A 19,275-nucleotide genomic window follows, 5' to 3' on the forward strand; every position below is an offset into this window, starting at 1 on the left:
GCACTGGAACAGGTTGCCCAAGGAAGATGTGAATGATCCATCCCTGGTGGCATTGAAGGCCAGGTTGGACAGAGCCTTGGGTGACATGGTTTAGTGTGAGGTGTCCCTGCCCATGGCAGGGGGGTTGGAACTAGATGATCTTAAGGTCCTTTCCAGCCCTAACTATTCTGTGATTCTATGGCATTTCTTTACACCTGCAGCTGTTTTATTTTAAAGGTGTGAAAGTTTGGTCGTCTTGAGAGTCTGAAATCCTAGAATCAAGGAATTTATCATGATCATCTTCCCAGTAATTTTATTTCATAAGAAACATCAATACAGAAGGAAATGAGGAAAGAGTTCAAAATTTAGAAAAGGAACTTTATTGATTTTTTTTTTCAATTAGAAGCGTTCTTTTAAATGATTGGAACTATGTTTCAGCATGTAGGATATTTTTTAAATTAAATCATACATATAGCAAATATTTTAGACAGTATTTGTGGTTCTCCAGTTCTAATGGTAAAATCAGACCATTTGAAAGCATCCATTTGAAATTGTCTATTTTGCCATGTAATCACTAAAATAAAGTGCTACAATTCAGGCTTCATTAAACCAGGAAAAGAAGAAGTTTTTTTGCCATCATTATTAGTTTTGAGTGGTACTTTAAGGTCGTAACTAACATCCATTCTGCTAGGAAGTGTATATGTGGTACTATACATTCTCTGCTCTAAAAAAGCTATCAGATGAAACTGTGGCCCCATAGAGATAAAGCCAGCTATTTCCGGGGTTAGCTGGGAGCAGAGCGAGCAGGGCAGCCGGTGCTTTAGCGCAGCTCTGGAAGCGCAGCGCCAGTGTCCTGTTCTACACTGTGCTTTGTACAAAATCACTGCACAGACACGCTAGTGTGAATAGTCAGGTGCAACGAAATGGCAAAAACCATGCTCTAAACGCAATTTGCGACCCTCTTTCATCACCTTCCACAGGACACTGCCTAACTCCGTGCAGCTATTCGGAACCGTCACGGCGCCGAGCCCCGTTCCATGGGTTCCATCGGTTCCATGGGTTCCATGGACCCCAGCGGCCAGCCCGGCCCCGCCCAGCAACGTTGCTATGATACGGCGCGGCGGCGACCTCGGGCCGCAGTAGCTGCAGCTCGGATCGCGTCTCCGGTCCTCGCTGCCAGCGGTCAGCATGGCTGAGGTGAGCCCCCTCATCCTCCTTTCCCCGCCCGTCTTTTGTACCTCCGAATAAGCCCAACAGCATCGTCTGTGTACCATCTGGATCTGTGTACCGTACTTAAGTGCCAAGTTACTTCTGTGAGCAGAGCTCAGTTATGTCCTGTATTCAAAGTAGGAGTAATCAGGCTACTGGTACAAGGCAGTAGTAACACTTAAACTGTAGTAACAACTGCTGCTTTTAAGGTTGTGGGTGTAATTCCCTCGCCCCATATGCTGTTACTGCTCTTCTTTTAAAACCAATTATGATCACAAATGTAAAAGAGGTCAGAACTGAAGGATTGATGCTTGAGAGGAAGGTGAAAGAAGAAGCAGCCCCAATGAATTGCTGTGAGCATCACAGCAGGTTTGGAGGGGTTAGGTACTAAGATTTGCTCATGTCAGGCAGATCACCCTTCCATGCCGGCAGCAGCCCAGGGTTTAACATTCAAGTTGCCTTTGCTGTTTTACCACTGAAGTTTCTGACAGAAAAACAAACCCCAGTCCCTCAAATCAGGGCCCTGGCAGGGATCAGGGATTTGCAACCAGTGCTTCTGCCTCAATGTGTCTCATAGCTTGACCTTTCAATTGTAAATATGTGTTTTTACCCTTTTAATTTCAGGTGTTTCAGGTAGCATGAGCTTACATATTCCCCTCCCTTTCCTCCCAAACATGAAATAAACATGTTGTTTTGCTTTTAGCCTTTTTCAATTTTGAAAATTCCTACCTTTAAACCATTTATGTTCAAATAGTGAGTAAAGGCCTGAACCATTCTTGAAATAGCAGTCTATTGCTTTGGGGGGGGGGGCAGATATGAGGGCAGATTTCTAAGGCTGAGCTGTGCATCTCCTTGTCTGTCCTCTGAGGTGGGCTTGCCATACATCTACAGCCAGCACCACCAGGAGATCTATTTGCCTGTCCAAGTGAGTCCACCTCAGAGGTATGGTTGTAAAGATACAACCAGACTTCAATTTCACAGTATAGAGATGTTCCAGTCAGTTTTGATCAAGCTTGAGTAATGGCAGCAATGTACCTGTGGCAGCATGATGCATCCACTGGGCTGATTCACCTTGCTGCTTAGCAGATCATGCTAACTCCATAGAAGTTGCTGTACTGCTGCCTCATGGTATGATTCTGTTCTTTTGAAAGCTATGACAGAGGCTTATTTTAAGCTGTTTTGAAAAATATTGGTGGAACTTGGTGTCCAGCAACAAAGCTGGCAAAATTTGGTGTTAGAACTGAGCTAGATCAAAAATTCTTCCCTGTGAGGCACTGGCACAGGGTGCCCAGAGAAGCTGTGGATGCCCCATCTCTGAAAGTGCTCAAGGCCAGGTTGGACAGGGCTCGGAGCAACTTGGTCTAGTGGGAGGTGTACCTGCCCATGGGAGGGGGTTGGAACTGGATGATCTTCCAACCCAAATCATGCTATGATTCTGTAACTTATGAGTTCCTGGAGAGGAAGGATTGGCATGCACTGGCATTACTGGAGCTTTCAGACACGCTTATCTGCAAGTGGTTTGCTGGCACTGTTTCCATAGAAAGCATAAAGCCATCAGACTTTAGGTGTAGAGACCTGGGAAGAATTGAGGCTAAAATACTGGGCTCCTGAATAGTTGACGTCTTATTCAAACACTATCACAATGATATTTTATAGCCCTATGTTTAAAGTAGTTATGATACTCAGTTCTGTGAAAGCACAAGATGTTTCAGTCAAATCGAGGGAGATCTGTTTGAAAAATAGCCTGCAATATGTGTATCATATGCTAGTAAGAGGACTGTTATTTCAGAAAATTTTGTTATGATTTCTTAGCAGCTGTTACACATTCAGTATCTTGTCTGTTTATATTCTGGGGTGTCCTTGTTTCAGCTGTGTTAATTTTCTTCTTGGTAGCTGGTACAGTGCTGTGTTTTGGATTTATTATGAGAATGATGTTGATAACACAGTGATGTTTTAGTTGTTCCACATTAGTGTTTACCCTAAATCAAAGACTTTTCAGTCTCTCATATTCTGCCAGTGAGGAGGGGCACAAGAAATGGAAGGGAGAACAGTCAGAACAGATGACCTGAAATAGCCAAAGGGATATTCCGTACCACAGAGAGTCATGCTTAATATAGAAACTGAAGGGAATTGCCTGGGAGCCATCAGTCACTGCTTGGGTACAGGATATCAGTCAGTGGCTGGAGAGCTATTGTGTTGTGTGTATTGGATTTGATTCCTCACTTTTTCCTTTTATATTATTATTATTATTATTACTACTACTGCTATTATTATTTATTTCAAACATTAAATTGTTTTTATCTTTTATCTTACCTTTTTCTGATTTCCCTCCCCACCCCACTGGGATGGGGGGAGTGAGTGAGCACTGTGTGGTACTTAGTTGCAGGCTGGGGTTAAGCCATGACATGGGGTCGTGAAATGTTCCATTCCTCCTATTTGTTGATTATCTCTTTTATTTCATTCAGTCTTGCAAACCATATCTAGATGAAAGTGCATTTGAAGCACTGGAGAAAGACTTCCAAGATGTCATCAATCAGCTTAAGGAAGATAAAGCTCTGGAAAAATTCCTAATAGAATATGAGAAGCTCCATACTGTTCTGAAGAAGACTCATGAAAATGAGAAGTGTCTCATGGAGAAATGCAGGAAACTGAATGATGACCTTGTGGCGAATTCATCTAAAGTAGCTGCTCTCACAAAGCTCTCGAAAGATGATTGGAATACTATAGCATCGATGAAGACGGTAACATTTTGAATAGAATTAAAAATTATCTGCAATTGTTAAAGACAAGCACGGTAGTAAGAAATCCATCTACAAGAACACTTTCTTTTATGTAGAGAACTAGCTGGAGGACTAACTATAGAGCTGACATCTCCAGTTCTTTACCCTCTGCTTTGCAATCAGTTGCTTTGTTTCTTCAGCCTGGTATTTTTTACTGGTCTCAGTCAAATTCTGTGTTTATTTGCACAAAACCGACTTTATCAGCTTTCAGGTAGTCACTAATAATTTTGTTTAAACTTTCCCTTTGTAAACTAGCACATTTTCAACTTAATATACAGGTTTTGATTCATTAGTATTTCTGAAGGGCTGCTTGGATGTCAGCTGCTGCCAGAACATTAAAAAAATTACTTATTTGCTGAAATATGGATTGTAGACCAGGGAAGTGCCATTAACTCACCTAAATAAATGTTTCACAACTTTTTTTTTTTTTTTTTAATAGGGATCCTTTACAGCATTTCAATGTGATTTTGCCAATTTAGTCTGATGTGTTCTTTGTTATTGATTTGAACTCTGTCAAATCAGAGTGTTTCACTCACTAAAACCAGTCAATATCTTTAGCCTTACAGTGAGGTTTGACTAGCAGAAACATAAAGCTGCCAAATGATCAGAAGACTGTATTTTGAACACTTTCCCTTCTGATAGTTTAAAAACTTAGGCTTTAATTTAGCAGTTAGTTGAGAAACCTCAATGCTTTACAACCAAGTGGTTTGTTCCAGTAAAATAAATTCCGTGTAACAATCCAGAATGATCTATGAGCACTACATAAATAGAAGTTCTTTGAAGTGAAGTTTCTTGTCCTTATAATTATTAAATAGGATGTTGTCATCCAATGCTGCAACTCACAAGCCCATGGTACTGCTCAAAGAGAAGGAGGAAAACTCTATAGAAAATCTTTTTCACTGCTGCTAAGCAAAACCTGGTAGGAGGGTGTTAGGAACCACAATGATCCTTCTAATTTGCTTTCTGCTATTACATGGTAATACTCTGAGTGTGAAGAGTAGCAGAGGCAATCCTTCAAGATGTTCCCAAGCTGAGGAGACATTGTCTTAGTAATGTCGTAAAACTGAGGAAGGGAAGAGTAGGAAAAATAAGAGCCTTTCCAATTTAAGCAGCTGATTTGAAGCTCAGGCAAGATATCAGTTCTAGTGGTTTTCTGTGGGCCAAGTAAAGAGCACTGACACTTTTTCAGTTTGATTATGAGAATTAGTCTTCCCCTTAAATGTTCAGGAATTATTTGGATGTTGTTTAAAATATTTAAATGTCATGTTTTGGGGGTTTGTTTGGTATACCCCCCATATTTCACATTATTCTCCTTTCTGAAGGGAAGTTCCATTACTGCTGTAGTATTTCACTACAATTTTACTAATATTCAAACAGTGTGTTTTGCGAGTGCCCAAGGCAAGTGATGAGGCAAGTTCAAGTGCTAAAATAGCAAAGATAATATTCTTCAGTGCTAAATTAAACAAGCAATCTGTTCTCTGTTTCATTATTTATAAAAGCTGGGAGAATCCTGGTGGGGCTGTTAAGTCAAAATGGAATAGTTCCTTCAAACTAAGGCTCTAAATCTTGGGGACCTGATGGATCATCAGGGTTGCAGGTATAAAACTTTCCTCTTCTAGGTCATTGTTTCATATACAAATATGAGCTGCAGAAGCAAAATCTTTCTCCATGTGAAGCCTGGTTGTAATTAGTAGGATTGTTTAGGGCCAGGGGTTAACTACACAGATCAGTGGCTGGTAGGACCCAGGTCACTAATAATCAATAGTTGTTAACTGCCTGATGGTTGCTCAGTGCTCTGGTTTATAGTTTTAATAAACTGGACGTAACAGTCTGCTGTTTACAGTCATCAAAGGAGCAAAGGGTCAAGCTGAACACAAAGGGAATACAGTTCTCTTTTTTTTTTGATAGGGACACTGATCCACAAGGCTGCATGGGAAGAATGCTAGAAGGGAATTTATAGGAGCTTGTATTGCCCAGCTTGGAATCACCAAGTTTTCAATTTCGAGGGGGATCAATCCAATACACTAAGAAAGCATTTCAGTAGTTCTTGGTTTCTGAGCAGTGAAACTGGTGTGATCTTTTGGGGTACTTAATGAAAAAAAAAAAAAAGGCTGTCACGTTTCTGAATTCTGCTTCACAATTTCCAGAGTTCCAGTCCTTCTCCACAAAACTTTTGGATGATTCTAACTGCAAACATCCAGTGGGCTTCTGTCTTTAATTGTACACAAGTTGCAATGCATGTTACCTATCTAACCATGTACTGCAATTATGCAGTGATGCTGACAAACTCCATTCTTTCAGTTCCCTTCTCCACTGAGTAATAATGTGAGTATTTTTGCAATGAAGGCTTCCACCATCAAAATTTTCCTCCTTTTTACTTTTGAAATTAAAGAAAGCAATCTGCTGATCCCCTATTCAAGGTAAAAGACACAACCAAGAAACAATTACAGAGAAGCCCAGTTTTGCTGATGCTAAAGTCTGTAGCAAATTCTTATTTACATTTTGCTTATTGATGAGGCCATCATCTGTGCCTGTTAACTTTATTGATCAAAATTGGTTTTATCAATATAAATTCAATAAAATTGTTTTTACCCATCAAAAGCAAGACAAAGTTCGAAAAGCACAGCTTGGGGTGATTTGAAATCACTGCTTGTCTGACTGGCCTCACTGACTTCAGTGGTCGCTGCTGTGAATATTCACCAGAATAAAACAGTTGCTGAAGCCAGTAAGACCTCTCAGAGGTCATATTGATTTTATTCACCAGTTCTATCCCCCAAAACTCCAATCATAATGATTTAATTCACCAATTTTAATCACAGTCTAATCAGCCAGCAGGAAGCTTTGATTTAAGTAATCAGCTTTAATCTTTTTTTCCATTTGCATGTTTCTAGAGAAAGGTTGGTTGCCTCTTATTGGTTGGCAAATCTGAAACACGTTTGTTTACAGCTATATTTTATGCTATTCTGCCAGTCAAGATGATACACTATATCTTCATGCTGTTATTTCAGCCTAGTGTGCATTTATTTCAATTTCATAATTGAACATTTTTATGTGAGATAATAATGAATGGAAAATTTAATATTTACCAGATGATACTTAATACTTTCTGTGTGATCATTGCTGTATTTGAATGGAAATTAGAACTCAAAATGTATAAACCAAAAGTTTACTTTAATATTTAAACCTGTTTAAATATGCTTGGTGCAGAAGTGAAAAGCACATCTTTTGAACTACATTTTGAGCTAAGTAATTTACTGAGTAATGAAAATACTGGTTTTAGGTAGTGAAATTAATTGACTATAATCTCCTTCAGAATTTCTGAACAAGTAAAGTCCGCTGCCTAACAGTTTAATAGGGTGGGAAAAAAAAAGAAGAGCAAACATTCCTGATCTTTACGTTCCCGATGGTTTCTCAAATTTGGATATGCTGAACTAGTTGAGTAAATAAAAGGAAAATGTATTCCCTTTCCAGTTTGAAGAGGCCACAGATGTTACATTTTGTGTTACCTTTTCAGCAAATTCTAGTAGCCTGCTACTTCTGCTAGTTTAATAGCTTCAATTTTTAATTTAGGCAGTAAACAGCTAAGTACTACATTTGATTTTAAAGAGTTCAATAAATATATTAAAAATATACCATAGTATAGGTGTCATAATTTTGAGTTTAATGTTAAATGGGGTTCTTTTAGAACCAGATACGTTAATTTCAATAAAGAACTGCTGTAAACAATCTGATATAAATGAAATTATTTTACATACCTCATTGTGGAGGTGTTTTAAATTTTTTTCCCTGTCCCATTTTCATATGATGCAAATGGGAGTTGAAAGGCATATTATGGCCTGATGTAATGATGCTTCTATCTGGCTCTGCTTGGGGAGACCCTAGAGCTAATATAGAGCTGCAGAGCCACACTAGGAGTCTAAATCTGTACATGTCCATCAAGTCCAGGAATCCACCAGGAACCAGCTGAGAAAAGAGCATGAGAGAGGACATCATGCTGTGATTTGCAGCTCAGGGACTTCTAGTGTCACAAGTAGTGTCTTCATTATTTACTGAGTCTTTGGGAACTTTTCTTCCAGTTGAGTCATTTTCTGAATTTATGCTTTTTTTTTTTTCAGCACAGGATTCTAGAACTGATAAGAGCTTGGTTTAAAGCTGGCAAGGAATAAGCCTGCTCTGTGACTCTTAAGGATCTGATTCAAAGGAGAGAGATACAGAGGAAGTTAAAAAAACTGAGTGAACCCTCCTCCCCTATCTTGTTCTATGCTGTTTGTGGGTATCAGCCCTGGGCTTGTGAGAGGCGCAGGAGTCTGTCGTTCAAGTAATTCTATGTGCTGAAATTTGGCATAAGAATGGTAGCTTGTCTAAATATACAGTTAAAATAAAAATACACTAGGTCCTCACAGATGAAAACGAACAAAGGGAGAGAAAAACCCAGAGTACCGCCTTAATCTCATCCTAATTAAATTGAGTGTTCTTTGTCATAACATCTAATAAGATTTGTACAGACATAAGTGAGCCATTTAAGTAGATAATACCTTTGTGGGCGCTGAATTTTCAGTAAATTTTTAGGTACTAGTGGGTCTGACATGACCATAACCTTGTAGAATGAGATTGGATAATGTTAGATCTGTGCGTTAAAGAAAATGTATTAAAGCTTTTGTGCTGTAAATTGACATAGTCTATATGGCTCAAAATGTTTGCTATGCCCTCATCCAAAAGAAAAGGCAGCTGGTAAGGAAAACTTTTGTGAATCTAAGCATGAAAAGGCATGAAAATCCATTTTCTTAATTAACTAAAATGCAAGGCAATTAATTTGTTGTTCATTTTCAACACAATTTAATTTGTGTAATTGTTTTCAATTTAATTCCTAGGAGATTGACAAGGCCTGGAAAATGGTGGATACAATCTATGAAAAGGAACAGAGAGCAAAGAAGAAGATTGCTTCACTGCAAGAGGAAATTACACGCCTAAGCAGTTCAGTGAAGCAAGAACCTGAAGCATCCGTAGAATACGACAGGTAAGTTTTCTTCAGCAAGGGGGAAATCCTAATCTGATTTTGTCATTCTACACTATATTCTGTTCTGGTTAGCTATTTACACACTGCAAAGACACTGGGAAACAGAGAGGTCTTTCCTGCCTTTTACTTTTCTCAGGACTGCACATTTATTGGTCTACATGTGTATGCAGTAAGCAAGTACAGAATCAGGCTCTGAGCAAGTTCATTCAGTGTTGGATTAATTTGGGAGATCAAATAAAAATCAATATTATGCACTTTCTCAGTATCTGTCATATTGTTTTATCTGAGTAGCATTTCAACATACTCTGTCTTTGAGAATAGGATCCTGTCAAGATTTTTACACGTAATGGCAGCAGGGTCAAGTAGATAAGTCAAGGAAGCAGGAGACTTTATTTCTCTTCCCAGCTTTGTTACAACAGTTATTGTTGTTTGTATTCTTGTTTGTATTTTATATTTACATACTTTCAAGACTATAGATTTTTTCTACTAAACTTCTATGCATAGAGGGACTTAGTGTCAGGTGGAGCCTCTGGCTGCTACAGCACACAAATAATGAACTTCAGGAGCTGCTCAAAAGTCCTCTAAAAGTTAATGTTTGTAGTGTCAAATCCTCAGACTGTGCTTATGCTATAAGTTTAAGTCTAAACTCAAAGATGAGATAAATATATTGACTTGTGCACTTTCTGTGGAGATTGATGATGGTTCACCTGGCTGGTTCTGGGCTGAAATTCTCTCACTGTATAAGGTATTTATGTTAAGCATTCAGGATATGTATGGGCCATGCTCATCTCCCCATGCACTGTGCATCCAGGCTGCATAAACAAGACTTGTGTCTGTGAGTAAGGCCTTTAGTGTGCTCAAACATTTCCTTCCCAAGGAATGCGCCAGCACATAAACCATCTGAATGCAGAAAATCCACTCCTAAATGCAGAAAAATCCACTCCTTCAACTTTTGTCCCTGAAATGTTCTGGGCCTGTGTAACAGGTTTCCTTGGATCTAAAAGCTTGGTCATTAAGCCTTCCCCCAGTATAACTCTCTCTAAAAGCAGCTTTGGCTGCTTATAGCATTTTTCCTGCAAGAGCCAGGAGCTGCTTACGTTTCCAGCTGCTGCCCAGGCTACTTGAGACCTGCCTACTTAAAATCGCTTCTTAAAGTTCCTTCTGTATTTCCTGCTAGTTCCATGCTTGAATACTTTGTCCAGTGACAAAGCCAGGGGGACTTGTTTGACCAGGGGCCAGACAGCTCCTTTGGAGGTTTTCAGCCCTATAAGGCTGAAAGTGCTATAGTCTTTTAGCACTATAGGCTGGTTTTTAAGGTTGAGTTTGAACCCACACTGCTTGGACTTTCTTTCAGACTGAAAATGTGTCCGAAGAGGGAGTCTGGTTTATTCTTACATTAGGTACTGTAAGACATAGCCTAGTTAGGTGCCCAGTCAGATAATCTGCAGAGACTGGTTATAATAATGTGACATTTTTGGTCCCTGAGTAATTTTGCAATAGGCAGAGAAGAAGGAATTTTGTTCCCTGTTACATTTTTGGGAAACTGAGGGTTTCTTCATACCCATAAGGAATCCTTACAAGAAAGAGTCATTTATTGGACTAGGTTAGCTTTTAAGGCTACTTATGTTGATGGTGGCTAGATTGACAGTAGACAGCATATAACTCAATTGGCCAGCAGAGCCTTAATCCAAAAGTGGTTTAAAATGAAACAAATTACTTTGAAACTCCTGTTTCTTGCAAAAGAGCTTGCTCTGGCATAGCAGGAAGAACATAAATGGCCTGTGACACTGCTTGATTATTATTTCCTTGCTTCCAGTCTCTGGAATTTGCTAAAATATAAAGAAGGCGTAACAAAGGAGCGAGACCAACTGTTGTTGGAAGTTGTGGAGTTACGTAAAAGTCTAACTGAAGCCACAGCACAGCAGCAGGCTGCAGAGAAGGCAAAAACTGAGGCAGATCAATCTATTAAGCAGGTCAGTACAGATCACCAGGTGGTAACTCTAGACTTTGTCAATTGGGCTCCATTGACTAGTATGCTACTACCTGTTCTTTCACATCTTAAACATTTTCAGGAATGCTCAGAAAGGAGTCTATTGTGAATGATTTTTATGTTTTTTTTCTCTACTTCTAGGCTATGTCCTTTGCAAAGTATAGTGTCATGGACCAGCTGCTTCCATAACTGCCCAATAGCCTGAATGAGGCCAAGGTTCCTTTGCCTGAATCACAGTTATCTTTTGTACTGGAGATGTTGGGTTTTTTTTCTGCATTGTAAATCCTTATGCTTCCAAAGAACCATTTAGAATGTAGACCTGGAATAGAGATCCTAGATTCTTTGCTGTTGGCAGTGGTCTCCATACCATCATTTTTAAGAAAGCATCAAATTCTGACTTCAAACCTAATTAAGGTTTGAATTAATTAAGCCTCCCCTACTTTTTTCTTGGGAAGCTTTCTAGAACATCACTTTTCTAATGGTTAGAGACCTCCTTTCTTCTTCACACTGACTCCTGCCTACTGTTTTTCAGCTTAAATAATTTTTCACATCACCACTACCTGTAGGGAGCAGTCATATTATAGAGTCGTAGAATCATAGAATGGTTTGGGTTGGAAAGGACCTTAAGATCATCTAGTTCCAACCCCCCTGCCATGGGCAGAGATGCCTTGCACTAAACTGTGTCACCCAAGCCCTGTCCAGCGTGGCCTTGAACACTACCAGGGATGGATCATTCACAACTTCCTTGGGCAACCCATTCCAGTGCCTCACCACCCTAACAGTAAAGAACTTCTTTATATCTAGCCTAAACATCCCTGCTTAAGTTTTAACCCATTACCCATTGTCCTATTGCTCCAGTCCCTAATGAAGAGTCCCTCCCCAGCATCCCTATAGGCCCCCTTCAGGTGCTGGAAGGCTGCTATGAGGTCTCTATATTCCATCTCAGCTTTACTTTTTTGTTTCCTTTTTAAGTTAGGTTTTCTGTTTTTCTGACCATCTGAGCAGACAGTTCTACTTTAGTGATCAATCTGTACAGCTTCCTTTAAATGCGTATAGCAGCTAGAGATACGGAAGACTGAGGATCAATAGTATGGCCACTGAGTGGAAAGAAAGTAGAAAAGAATGGAAGATGGGATGCAGAACTCTGATTGATACACAAAATATAAAATCAAAATAATGAAGAATAAGAGAATTTAAAGCAGAATGTAAATAGGGACTGGAGCAAGACAACAGGAGAACGGAAAAGCAGAAAAGAGCACTTAACAGAGAAGAGATAGAAGCAGCATTTAATTTACAGGTTTTTATTAATCACATATAGGAAAGTAATGATCAGTTTATGTTTTGTGTTTCTAAAGCAGATGGCTGGGAGTGTATTACAAGACAACATAAATCTTTGCTTTTCTGACAGAATTGTGTGCATGGGAGAAACTCCCATCAAAACTTACTGAATCTTACCAGCTTTAACCTTCTGATATTCACTTTATCAGCCCTTAAATTTACAGGATTGTTACAGTATTTGTAATTACCCCCCATTCTCCCAGTTCTGGAGAAATTATTCTCCACTTCAGACTGCTTAAATGACAATGTCTATCTGAAGATCCTATCAAAGACCCTGTCTGTTCTGGCGACTTTTCATCTGTGGGCTCAGAAGGAGAGGAAACTTTAAGCAATGAACATTTTACAATTGCTGGCTCCTGGCTGAACTGAAAATTTCCATGTGGATCAACCCCCTGTGTCTTCTCTCTGCTGATTCTGCTCCATCACATTTTTGGGGAGGGAGAGAGCAAGTGTCACAAGACAGTCTATTAAATATGAAAGGAAGCTCCTCTTTCAAAGTTCCCACAGAGGAACTTTGAGAACAGAAGATTGAGAGCAGTTGTGAAAATGAACACTGGTCTGACATCTCTCTCTTTCTTTTAATATCAGTATAATAAGTGTTTCTGCTGGTGAGATAGAAAAATAAAAATCCTTGCAGTACAATATGAAGCCCTAATTAGTTTTAATGCTGCATTCAGAAAGTGCCACTTTACAATACCTTATAACTGAAAATACATGTCCAGAGGAATGCTTTTTTGCCTGAATTGTGTCAGACCCTTCTGTGTAGGTGAACTGACTGATGCTTAATAAATTCTTGTCATCAGTGAATAGGTTCCCTCATGCAGGGTATTTTGTTCAACCCCTAGAGAACATATTTTCTTCTGAGAAGATCTGGCATATTACATGGAGTAGTGGTACAGTCATACAGAGGCTGTTGTTTTCAAAATTAAGCACAGTAAAAGGAGAGGTGAGAGGCCTTGTTTTCTGGAATAAAAGGCAGCAGAACTCAAAACCTTTGTCTTGTCTATTGTTACAGCTGCAGAAAGACATCCAGATGCAACAGTATGAGGTATCACAAGAAGCTCGAAAAAAGGGAAGATTAGAGAAGGAGCTGAAAGATCTTCGAGCTGAAATGGATGATAAGCAAACTAAGATAAAGAATTTACAGCAAGATATAGAGAGGAGTAAAGAGGAACAACTGAAAATGGAACAGAACCTAAAAGAGCAGAAGGTAGGGTACATGGTACACTGTATGTGTCAGGTCTAACCTGCTAAAATAAGTAAATGGAATTTCCTGAAGGGAGAGTGGGGAATATTAATTTAAGTCAATAAATTTTAACAAATAATTATTTTAATATAAATATTAATTTACTAATAAATAAATATGTAAAGCTTTCTGACAGATTTCAGATATATTTACTCATAGGAATCAGTAGTGGATCACAATGATATTGTAAGAGATCATCTTGGAAAGATCACATCAAATGAGACACAGCCTGTGAAGAGCATGGATGGTCTAATGATAGTAACAGGAGACTGCCAGGTGGAATTTCTGATGTGTATTGCCAGTTTTGCCACTGATTGACTGTAGTGGCATTAGTAAAAAAGTCATTTTACCTCCAACCCCTTCTTTCTTCTCTGTCACAATAATTTTTATCTACCTCAAGCTTGTGGAAGAGTTTCCGTGAAAGGGCAGAGAGGTGTCTTCGTATACCTTTTTGATTGATTTTCTCCATTCTGTTTCTAAAAACTTTATCTGGAAATGCCCTAACATAGTGTTCTTCAAGTGTTTGAATTTCAAGGTTTTCAGTCCATTTCCCCTGACTTTAAGAAACTCTCAGAGAAGCAATTTCAGTAAACGGCAGGAGAGATCTCATCACTGTAAACCAGTCCTACCTCAAGGGAAACTTCTTTGTGAGTTGTGTGTATCTTGTAAATTTATTACTTTTATAGCTTTTTTCCTCTTCAGGTACCTGAATTTGTGAAGGTAGATGTCTGTGACAATTTTTTTGTCAACAAAGAATCCTAGTAAAATACTTCACATAAAGAGGTACAGAGAAGACTTGATTTTTTTCTCTGAATATCACTCATTTGATGCAGCTTTTGAGGGCAGCTCCATGATCTGCCAGGAAATCACATTTTTTTAAAATAGGATACCCACATTTCATGGTTCTGTTCCTTTCTTCCTCTTCTTTATAGCCCCTTTCAACCTTTCTAACTGCAGATTTTAGGGGCATTCAATTGTCCAAGCTATCCTGGAAACCAATAATTCACATAAAGTGCTGCGCCTAGGCTAATTAATCAGGCTTTGCACTGTCTTTGTTACTTGTGCTGGCAGGAAGGTGTGTGTAGATGCCCTGCATTTTCTTTTGCAAAAAGTCTGTCCAAAACACAGGCTATCCAACTGTGCATGAGCTAGAGTAGAGATCTGTGAGAGAAGGTGACTCAGCTATTGCAGTGTCATTGGGTTGCTGTTTCTCAACTGAATGGTAGCTGGCTTGCTTGCATGACAGGGAAGATGGTCTGATACAGCTACTATGAGCTTCATCCTACCCATCCCACCCAAACCTCAATAAAAAGTCACCTGAAACACAGTGTTATCCTAACATCTACAGCACAAACCCCAATATTCCTTTGTTTTGATAAGAAGCAACTTATCTTTGCTTCTGTATGAGTCCAGAAGAGGGAGATTCCACTTGTTTGAATGTTTGTAAGGGCATAGTTTATACTGACTTCACGAGTTTATCACACATTAAAATGCTTGAAGTGAAAAATATGATGCTATTTCTTTCCTCACTTACAAAGTAATATTTGTTACGGGAAGTCCCATAAAGCAGAAGACAAGACTGGCAGTTCCAGTATTGAAGTATATGTTCTCCACACAGACCATGAAACTGCTGTTGCAGGCTTTTGACTGATGGCAAATTAGAGAAGAAAATGGCTGTGTCCTGGTCTCAGCAAACCATGTACCCAGAGAAATGTAATCAGCATATTAATGTAGGATTTGCTTGCTAAGATACAGAGCTCCCCTGCCTTCTGCTGATTGAAGTAATTTGAATCTCATCCTCGTTTTCAGCAATTATGTGTAACACGTTGTGTTACGTGATGCTTGCCAAATGCCTAACAAGAAGTAAAATATTTATCTACCACCTGCAAGAGAGACCTGCTAAATGTTTTCCATTTTTTTCCCTCCCAGAAAGAAAATTTTGAAATGACACTAGCTGTGTTATTTATTAGAAATGATCATTTCCTGTAGTCAATATGAGCATGTATCATATTTCACATTAGTAATTTCATCAGCAATGAAGAGTGGTTTTTAAGCAGCCAACAATCTGTAGCAGGCTTTATCTCCTGGTGAGATAGAAAGTTCTGTCTTTATATATAGATATTATAATGAGATTATAAAGAATTACTAGGATTGTTCTTTAATCTAACAGCTCTTGAATGAAAAAGCTGGTAAGGATATTGAGCAACTACAGATGAAAAATAGCAGGCTCATAAAAGCGACTGAGGAGCACAATAAGGTGTTTGAAGAGGTGTTGAAGAACATGCATGAGAAGACAGCAGAACTGAAAGTAAGTACCCGAAGGTGTATGCATGCTATCAGCTGTGTTGCTCTGATGGCAATCTTACTGCCTGGGACAGGGATAACCTCAGTTCTTGTACTGGTAGCTCCCTATGGGTAGTTTTGGAGAAAATCTCAGCTAAGGAGTTTCTGGGAATAGATCTGGCTGTCACTGGGTGTCACTCTTTCAGTGTGGCAGTACCATGCCTCCAACCCTGTCACCTGACAGTGGAGCACCTGACCTGCTGGAGGAGCTGTGTTTCATAAAACACATAAACCAAGCTGTTCAGTACATTGTGTTCATAAAGGATGCATGGTACTTTGAACAAGCACGATGGTTATTTTGCTTGTGAGATCTACAGATAAAAGCAACGACTTTCTTGCTTACAGTGATTAACATAATCTGAATTTTGCCAAAAACCTTGACAGATCTTAATAAATTGTAATGGCAGTTTCCTGGATAGCTTCCATTGAAGGGGGTTGCTTCCAACACTGAAATTCCCCCTTCCCCCAGTATCAGTTTGGAAAATGAAATATATGTAACTAAGATGGTGTTCACTTGCTGATATAAATTGTTTTCTTGCCTGACTTCACATTGTTTAACAGTTGTTTTGTACCACCCAGAAGAAGGTGAGTTTCAGCTGGGGAATGATTAAGTGATACCTGCATATGCCTTTTAGGGTACTTTGATTACCCTTTGAGAAAGGGTAATGTGTAAGTGTTAGATGTTATTACTCAGTCTACCGTATCTTGCATTTCGTATTATCATTGGGATTAAAACACTAAACATTCAGGTAGAGAATAATTATCTTACCAAGGTTTAGTCAAGTGTAATCAGTTCACCTAAATAAAAAGGGAACTGTTAGTCAAAATGATGAAAACTAAAAAACTAACCAGTGACAGATTAAACCACAGATGATTCTGATCCTCAATGGACTGTATGGTAGGAGCTTGTTTCCTGTTGTATTTTGTTAGGCAGACTGGAGGATATTTTTTTTTACCTATTTGAAAACCAAATTGCTGTCTTTTCCAGGTTATTGGATTTTCTCATTCCTTCTACAAATACCATAATTGTTTAAAACTTCACAAGCAATGTGTTTGATTGTGACTTACATTTGAGGCTCTAGAGTGTCAAAAGGAAGATTTTGATTCTATGATCTTATCCTAACCTCAAGAAAAGTTGATAGAACTTGTAGAATCATGCAGATGGAATTCTGGGAACAAAATAAAATAGAACTTACTGAGTTGTTACTAATTAAGCCAATTGCTAAAACTTCTACAAGCCCCAGTCATGAACTGAGACACCCTTTTAATAGCTGTTGTGCTTGCAGTTCCATCCTGCAGCATGCTGAGTGCCTCCACTGTGGTGTTCACTGAACTGTGAAAGTACTCATATGTGTGTTTAAGGTTATTGTTAGTAAGAACTGAGGACATTCACACTCTCCCAGAGGATACTCAAACAGTAGGATTCACCATCTCACAGGATCAGTAACTGAGGCTGTAAGTGGAAGACTGTAGTCTGTGATGGCTGTAAAACCTAACAGTGGCACTGAATTGTACGAGGAAGTTATATTTACTTCTGAAAAGGAAGTATACTAATTTCTTTTGTGATTATTGGTTGTGTTTCCTGGTAACTAGCTATGCAGTGTTTTGGTTGATTATTTTCTCCTCTGATTGTACAGCAAATGAGATGAATTCCTCATTTTGCTTCTTTTAAAAGCCTGTCCTGGGTTGAATGACAGCAAAGCCATAGGTTATAAAAGAGATAGGGATAACAGATACTTGCTATTAGGGACATGCAGTCGGATCGCACTACAGATAACTTTCTCATCACAGTCACTGTCCCTGATACTTCAAAGGAAATTAGAGCTGCCCATGTTTAATCTGCAGGACTGATTGGGTAGTGCTGTGCAAGGTTTGCAGCTGGGGATTCCTTATTGATCATCTTTAGCCCTAAAGCATGAGGTTTGATTATAATTTCCTTTGCCCTAGCTGCCTTTGCTATAAATTGTTTTTAATATTGTTAAACTAGCTAATTATTTTCTCTCAGGTGACCCATGGCACTTATACCTTTGCTTCCTGAATTTGAAGGAATAATCATATGCCAAGTACAGAGGCGTTTTCTTTCTGTAGATACATTCTCTCCCCTTTATTGCATCTCTGTAGGCCAGAGATGAGGAAGTGGCTCAGATGCACCTTGAAATTTCAAAGCTGAACAAAACAAGAGAGATTCTCCAGAACAAGCTGCATGCTGCAGAGGAACAGAAAACTGATCTTTCACATGAGAGAAACAACCTAAAAAATCAAATATCTGAACTAGAGAAAGGTATGTGTCTAACTGATGGGTGGATCTGTCTTGTGACTTGTAATTTATTTATTAGGGGTATGTTGTCCTGTTAGGATCATGCTCTTTTAGTGTCTAGTAGGAGACTGTATAAATAACATTTGGAATATATAACAGCATTTTAAGAACCTTGTACACTTACCGAATTTTCATAATGTAGCATATGTGGGGTGAACATACAACAAGCATAACTGAACTTTGTGATGCACCAGTCGGTGCCATGTCATCCGCAATGCACTTTCGTTGCTCCTAAACTGACCTGTGAGAGAAGCAATCTTAGAACTTACTGAAAGCAGATACTGTTAGGACATGCTTTTTTCCCCCTCCTTTGATTCTGCTGAATAGTTACAGCCTGGAAGTAAATTTTTGCAAGCAAGCTGATGAGCTTAGTTCTGGTGTGTTCAGGACTTCAGCTGGTCAGTGTGGATGCTACAGCTAAGTGTTGACTTTGACTTGCTGGCAGATCTGGAAAGCTTTAAGAAGGAACTTTAAACATTTCTGCCAAATAGTCATTTTGGAAGAAAATGCTTTGGGACTAATACAATATTTTGTTCAACTTTCAAAACCAACTTTCTTGTATTTTTTTTAGCATTTAAAATCACCTCCTTTTAAACATTAAAGTGCAAATACATTTCAAAATCAAATATGCTTTGAAATACAGACACATTTACAAAGTGATTTTTTTCAGAAAAAAATCCCAAAACAGTTTTGTGATTTTTTTTTTCTGAAGTTATATTATGAAGTTTGCAAAATATTAAGAGTTGTTGAGACTTTTTGGGGTGGAAAAAATTACTTTGCTATAAATTTCCTTTAGTTCGAGTTGGTACGTACGGGCATAAATGCCTCTCGCTGCTCTTGTTTGTTTCTAGCTTATGTTCTGAAGAGACTGCATGTATGAGATATGAATCCTTACATGTAACTATATTTATGGAAATTTATGTCTGCTTTTCATGCATCTCTGCGAGGGTGGAAGAGCTTTTCCACAAGTATTGTGCTAGTACTGCTTAAGGTCATGCGCTGTGCTAGAAAGCAGAGGAACTTAAGAAATTCACATCTGTACTGGAATGCCTGAGA

The 19,275-nt window shown here is 38.8% G+C and overlaps 1 protein-coding gene across 1 annotated transcript in view; it reads left to right on the forward strand.

Moving 5' to 3' along the window:
* The first annotated feature begins 1,167 nt into the window (after positions 1–1,167).
* The window catches only part of CFAP58 (cilia and flagella associated protein 58), a 61,128-nt gene continuing 43,020 nt past the window's right edge, over positions 1,168–19,275 (forward strand). Inside the window, exons 1-8 of the mRNA XM_061372390.1 lie at positions 1,168–1,176; positions 1,813–1,821; positions 3,654–3,929; positions 8,840–8,985; positions 10,802–10,958; positions 13,329–13,523; positions 15,730–15,867; positions 18,024–18,183. Of these exons, the coding sequence (XP_061228374.1) occupies positions 1,168–1,176; positions 1,813–1,821; positions 3,654–3,929; positions 8,840–8,985; positions 10,802–10,958; positions 13,329–13,523; positions 15,730–15,867; positions 18,024–18,183 (1,090 nt within the window). The remainder of the gene's footprint in view (positions 1,177–1,812; positions 1,822–3,653; positions 3,930–8,839; positions 8,986–10,801; positions 10,959–13,328; positions 13,524–15,729; positions 15,868–18,023; positions 18,184–19,275) is intronic.

This window comes from Neopsephotus bourkii, unplaced genomic scaffold (genome assembly GCF_033783945.1).
Source record: "Neopsephotus bourkii isolate Nb327-2 ecotype Australia unplaced genomic scaffold, CSIRO-AGI_Nbou_v1 NB_1615, whole genome shotgun sequence".
NCBI classification, from domain to species: domain Eukaryota; kingdom Metazoa; phylum Chordata; class Aves; order Psittaciformes; family Psittacidae; genus Neopsephotus; species Neopsephotus bourkii.